General features: G+C 42.4%; 1 protein-coding gene across 1 annotated transcript; it reads left to right on the top strand.

Annotated features, from left to right (window-relative positions):
* Positions 1–782: 782 nt before the first annotated feature.
* Positions 783–6,049, top strand: LOC147436144 (pentatricopeptide repeat-containing protein At4g19191, mitochondrial-like). Its single transcript, XM_086489061.1, has 3 exons — positions 783–3,243; positions 3,375–3,486; positions 3,615–6,049. The coding sequence occupies exon 1, from the start codon at positions 783–785 to the stop codon at positions 3,117–3,119; it is 2,337 nt and encodes a 778-aa protein (XP_086345187.1). The 3' UTR covers positions 3,120–3,243; positions 3,375–3,486; positions 3,615–6,049.
* Positions 6,050–6,620: the final 571 nt, after the last annotated feature.

Genomic DNA, 6,620 nt, shown 5'->3' with positions numbered 1-6,620 from the left:
CTTTTCCATGTAGCATCTTCTATGGTTTGGTGTGTGAGCATGTGCACATGTGTATGTATGTGTGAATGGAAGTGCCCACTTATTTGAGCTTGAATGCACATTCATGTATGCAAAAACATTTGTGTTGCCTGAAAATGTACCTTGGTCCCTAAGTGAGTGAGTGTGTGGGCAGATGCGTGGATGTATGTATGGATGTGTGATTTTATGTGAAATGCGCATCTGTGGATGCATCGATTGCTTCAAATGCACCACTTGTGTATACATATGTGCACTTGTGAGCCCTCATGATTAAGTAACACACAAAATTTAATGCAAGGTGGTGAGGGGATCCACGATTCACAAGTCCACACACAAATGCAATTGCATCAGTCACATTAAAACTAAACCCGACCACAAATTGAACCTCCTAATCCTAGTGCATGTTGCCTTAGAATAGAACATATAAAATCGGGCATGGATACAACATGTGCGTGCGGGTAAGTTGGTTAGCCCATGCGACCTAAAATCGTGGCTGTGAGGTGGTGGGTTCATACTGACCGACGGAGGTCCCAATTTTTGTGTTGCCCAGATTCCTTTTTGTCTTGATTTCCACGCTGTCCGGGTTCAGGCCGCCTCGAGATCTTGCCTTGCACTTCCAAACCGTCGATCCCCTCAAACCCCCCCCCCCCCCCCCCCCCCCTTTTAATTAAATTTTGTGTGTCACTTAGTCACGAGGCTGCTGTTTTGTGCACTGTGTGCACTTGCTTTTGATTTTGCGTAACCTTTATGTATTATGTATTTGTATGTGCGCGTTTCCTCTGACGTTAAAACTTCTCTTCTTCTTCTTCCTCTCTCTCTCTCTCTCTCTCTCTCTTCTCTCACACACACACACACACACACACACACACACACACACACACACACCAAGCGTGGGTGTGGATTCTGTGTTGGACCTTACGATTTGCTATGGACGCGAAATGGTAGCCGTAAGCAGGATCAAAGTTTTCGAGTCTGAACCTTGCTCCATCAGCAAGCGTAGAGCGCTACTATGCACGCTTTCGGTTGTCATTGTCTGTTTAGCTCTCATTTCTCCCTTCGTTATGCAGCTCTTGAAGGACAGCATTCCCAAGCTGGAAAATCTTGGCCGTGCAATTGCAGAATTGGAGCGCTTGTACAAGCTTGGCTCGAACTTGTCCCAAGAGTCCATCCTTCATCTGTTGCAGAGGTGCATTAAAGAGAAATATATTGTGGGTGGAAAGCGTATGCATCAATTGATTGTTGCACTCAGACTCGATGTCGTTGCCATCCTTGTTGAACATCTCATTCGACTGTTTACGTCATCTGAACACCTATTTGAGGCAACTGTGATCTTTTCCAAAGTTGTTGAACCGACTGTTTTTACCTGGCATGCAGTCATTTTAGCAAATGTGGAACAAGGAAAAAATGGAAGGGCACTTGAGCTGTACAAGGAAATGCAGCAGGATGGGTGTGAACCAAATAAGTTTATTTACATGGGTGTGCTAAAAGCATGCAGCAATATAGGAGCCTTAGACACTGGAAGATTACTGAATAATGATATAATTAGAGGTAGATTAGAGCTAGATGTGGTTCTTGGAAACACTTTGATTGATATGTATGCGAAATCTGGGAGTCTAATCGATGCGTGCAAGGTTTTTGATGGCCTGCTGTGTCGTGATATTTTATCTTGGGGTGCACTGCTTGGGGGTTATGTAGACTATGGGGAAGGTGCCTGTGTCATCGAACTCTTCGAAAAAATGCTGCTCGAAGGCATTAAGCCTAACAAAGTGATTTTGCTATGTGTGTTGAAAGCGTCTGGTGGGTCAAGAGCCTTACTTCAGGGCAGGCTTTTACATAATGAGGTAATAAAACTTGACCTAGCATTTGATCCAGCTATTACCAGTGCACTCATTGACATGTATGCTAAAGGTGGAAGTCTATATGAAGCATGCAATGTTCTCGAGACGTCTACATGTAAGTGTGTGGTATCGTGGTGTGCACTCATTGGGGGGTTAACTCAACAAGGGCAACACATTGCTGCTTTCAACATGTTTGAAAGGATGCAACGAGGTGGCACAAAGCCAAATGAATTTATCTTTTCTTGTTTGGCAAATGCTTGTAGCAAATCAAAAGACTTGAAGCGTGGCAAGTTTTTACATGATCAGATGATCAAAAGTGGTGTAGAAGCAGATACAATACTTGGGAACTCATTGGTTAGCATGTATGCCGAGTGTGAATGTTTGCTGATGGCTCAAAATGTGTTTGATAAACTTTCCAATAGGAGTATTGTCTCTTGGGGTATAATGATTTATGGGTATACACAAAATGGGTGTGCTTTGGATGCACTTAAGCTTTTCCAAAAAATGCAGCAGGAAGGCTCAAAAGCCAACATGGTCATCTATTCAAGTATATTGAAAGCATGTTCAAGCTTAGGGGCTTTACAGCTAGGAAAGTTGGTTCACCATTTCTTGTTGAAAAGCGAAGACAATCTTGATGTGGTAGTTGGAACCTCTCTCATAGAACTCTATGCTTCATGCCACCACTTGGAAGAAGCTTGCAGTGTTTTTGACCGCTTGTCAAATCGAAATGCGGTGTGCTGGGGTGTGATGATTGCAAGTATAGCTCAGTCCGGCATGTTTAGGTTGGTTGGGCAATATTTGGATAAGATGCTTCAGCATGGCTTCAAGTTGAATGCAAAATTTTTTACATGTATCCTTGTGGCTTGCAATCAGAAGGGCAAGTTCGAGGAGGGTCAACACTACTTTAGACTCATGACAGAGGTCCATGATATCTCTCCTAGCAATGAGCACGTTCATTGCATGGTCGATCTTCTAAGTCGCTCTGGATATTTGATAAGGGCCGAGAAGCTACTTCAAAGCATGCATACCACAAATGATTTGAGTGGTTGGATTTCTCTCTTGAGCGCTTCCAGGTCACACAACAATGTTTCTATAGGCAAGCGGTGCTTTAATCACATTGTCAGTCAAGGTTATCATGTTGGGGCAGTCTATGCATTAATGTCCTGCATCTATGCTGAAGCTAATATGTGGGATGATTATTACCAACTACTGGAACAAATGAAAGCGAAAGTGCCCAAAGAGCAATGGGTTCAAGAGAACTAAATCGGCTTGCAAGATTAGCGAGATTTCGATAAAAAGTAGCATATGCTGAAACATTGTGGGCATGACATTCACAGGCTTGTGCTTGTAAAACGCGGAGCGTGTCTAGCTGATGACAGCTTTAGAGGTACAAGACCATCCCTCCCTATACTGATTGATATGTTTGAGGGTTTGTGATAAGGATCAGGTTTCTTCTGTTGTTGAATTTTGTCCTTTTGTCAGGCAGACTGTAAGGACTAACCTTTCTGATTCCTGCAGGTGTTTCATAAGTTAACCTCATGCAAGCATATGCTGAAACATTGTGGGCATGACATTCACAGGCTTGTGCTTGTAAAACGCGGAGCGTGTCCAGCTGATGACAGCTTTAGAGGTACAAGACCATCCCTCCCTATACTGATTGATATGTTTGAGGGTTTGTGATAAGGATCAGGTTTCTTCTGTTGTATTTTGTCCTTTTGTCCGGCAGAATGTAAGGACTAACCTTTCTGATTCCTGCAGGTGTTTCATAAGTTAACCTCATGCAATTGTGCCTTTCTCATTTAATGGTCGTGACTCGCCATGCAATCAATCCGACTTGAGAGAGGGCGTGAGTGGTGCAGTCAATGCTTCGACAATATAGACATTGATCCACATTGCTTTCCAAGCTTTAACAGCTGATTATAACTTGTTATGGACTCTTTGAGGTAGTTGCAAGCTTATTACTCAAGAGATGTGAGTACTCTTCATCAATGATTAGGCAGCACAAGAAATTTTGAAATTTTTGGCTGAAAGCAATATGAAGGCCATGCCAATGACAAGGCCGTTCCAATAGGCACAGTTTGGAAAAAAGCTTCTGATATAGTGGCCGCTGCCTTTTCTGAATTGAATGTTGACTCTCCTTGAGGGGAGGGGGGGTTGTGGACTCCTCCAAGCAGCTATCTACTGTTGCTTAGCTTCTCCTCCTATCTCCAGTCTAGCTTCCAAGTGATCTTTATTTTTATTGAGGACCAAAATTGTGGTACACTTCTGTTTTGTGACACTGGTAATGGGCGATTTTCCTATTGGGTGAGTCTAAGCCAGCAAGAAGAAATTCTTAAGCAAGATAACAAGCTTTTGGAAAAGGGCACGATTTGGCCAAGTACTTCTCTTTCATTGCTCTCCAGTTGAGAAGAAGGAAGGCAAGTTTTGAATATGCAGTGATTACAATAAGGTTACAATCAAGAATCGCTTTTCAATTCCCCGCATTGATGTTATCCTTGATAAGCTACAAGGTGCTTGTATGTCTAGCGTATGGATCTAAAAAGCAGAGACGATCAGATATGTAAAGCTCCTAAGTGTTGAGGTACAGACTCCGACATGGAGTCCCAAATGAAGTATACCTATAGGAATTCTCTCTATGCACATGATGACATCTTTGATGATGTACACCTCCTTGTACCAAAGGATATATAAGCCTGTCTTCAAGAGTTGAAGTTTTAGTGCTGTTTGATGCTGGATTTTGAGTTTTATTTCCTCTCACCGAGTCTCTTTCATCAGTACTCCACCAACATGGTGTTCAAGCTACTGGAGCCTTCAGTCATGTGAGCATAGCCCTTTGTTTGGGTGATTACATTAATTACTATTTGTGTCCTTTTGGTCTCCATCCTCAACCCACCCCTCTTGGTGCTACATAACTGCCATAGCTTCACCTCTTCAGCCTTGTGCCTATTGTCGTGAGGGAAAACTGCCATGGCTGGTGCTGGTGTGCCTTCTTTGTAGCCAACCTGCTGCATCTTCTTCAATGCACCTTCTCCAATGGACCAGATGTTCAATTAAAATCAGATGCTCAGCATATAAGCATATCATGTCCATAGACAAGTCAGCAATGGAGTGACAACTACACAGAGGAACAGCGGCAAGCTAGTAAACCTACATAGAGGTTGATGAACAGTAGTGAAGTGTGGGGCAACCCGGTTAGGTTGGCTGTACCCCAGGATGCTGTCGCTTGTCTCTGCTTGGCAGCACCTTGATTGACGGGCACTATCTACCTACTTGCTTGGAATTGCACATCTATCCCAAGGCAACCATATGGTCCCGTCACTAAGCTCCGCCACCTTTCTCTATACTCTCTGTAGCCTCTCATAGCAGCTCCCCAAGCTTGCCATCTCAAAATGACAGTACTGATCCATGCATGCCTTGCGTCATCATGTAGTGGGATCTGATGTGACCCGATCTGGTAGTGTGATCGGAACATCTATTCTGATTTAAACATCTAGTCTGAACTAAACTGGTCTGATTAGAAGTGAGATCTGATCTGAATGTCTGAGCTGGGTTGATCTGATGGTTTGATGCTGATGTGTCAGAGAGGAATACGAAGTAGTGGAGGTGGAAGAAGAGGTTGAGGCAGAAGTTACAAAAGAGGAAATGCCAAGGCTCCACATACTGATGACAAGGGAAAGGACAACCTTTTGGACTACTTCTTGGAGTTCACTAGAGATCTCATATACATAAACCACATGGAAGAAAAGAAACATGGGACAGGGAATGGGGTCGGGGTCGGGACGGCAAAAGGTAGAGTACAAAAGTCGTGCAAGGAACGACAAAAAAAAAAAACTTTTTTCAAATCTTATGAACTACAGACGTCTCATAGAGCTAACAACACTTTTAGCATATAATTGTGTAACGAGAGGGAAGAATAGATTGGAATAGACTTCAAACACTACAAACAATTGAAGAGAGAGAGAGAGAGAGAGAGAGAGAGAGAGAGAGAGAGAGGATATCCACATGGTAGACACTGTTGTGCCTTTTTAGACCTTAAGATTTTTCAGACTCCCTTGGGATTAGAAGTAGATATCTATGATAAGCGCCTTGAACCAGTATATGCCAATCTAAAAATCATCCGCATGCCTCACATTTCTCTTTTAGCTAAGTATGGTGTCATTTGCTCTCAACTATTTAGATTTTCTCGTCTTTGTTCTAGTAAATCTACTTTTGTATCTTGCCATCTTATTTCTTTACTAGTTGAAAAAGGATACTCATTCAAAAGAATCATGAAAAAAATTCGTTCATTTTTGCATCGTAGTAAGTTTATTTTTAGTGTTTCTTCCTTTGGAATGTTCAAGATAATCAGTAGTAAATTCAATAGAAGTGGGGAGCTAAAAAGCACACTTATTGTTTGACTTAATAACACCTTATGTTGTTGTTTTGATCTTTAGCGCTTCTAGTATTTTCACTATAGCTTGACAATTGCTAGCCTTTATCATGGCTGAGTATGCCCATCACCTTCGGAGGGTGATAGAAACTCAGCTCGTTGGTTTTGTAGAGTACGTTCAAAGCATGAATGGCCTCTATATAAACCTGCACCTACTCTTGGGCATTGACGACGTGAGTAGGGATGTCATAGCTATTGTCCAAGCTATGCATGATAAAGGTGATAATCTTATTCTTCTTGTTTGGACAAGCAGTGAAGTTGAGATTACATATTGTCAAGTTTGGTTCTTTGCTCTTCGTAGGTTTGTAGTAGTATTCATTTTTCGATTTCATATT

This window comes from Adiantum capillus-veneris, chromosome 18 (genome assembly GCF_014529385.1).
Source record: "Adiantum capillus-veneris isolate H3 chromosome 18, ASM1452938v2, whole genome shotgun sequence".
In the NCBI taxonomy this organism is placed as follows: Eukaryota; Viridiplantae; Streptophyta; class Polypodiopsida; order Polypodiales; family Pteridaceae; genus Adiantum; species Adiantum capillus-veneris.
Note: the sequence above shows the minus strand (reverse complement) of the source record. Positions and strands in the feature narration are given on the sequence as shown.

Bases quoted from the DNA above. Each gene is read 5' to 3' on its own strand.
- LOC147436144 (XM_086489061.1), top strand. From the start codon at position 783: ATGTGCGCGTTTCCTCTGACGTTAAAACTTCTCTTCTTCTTCTTCCTC.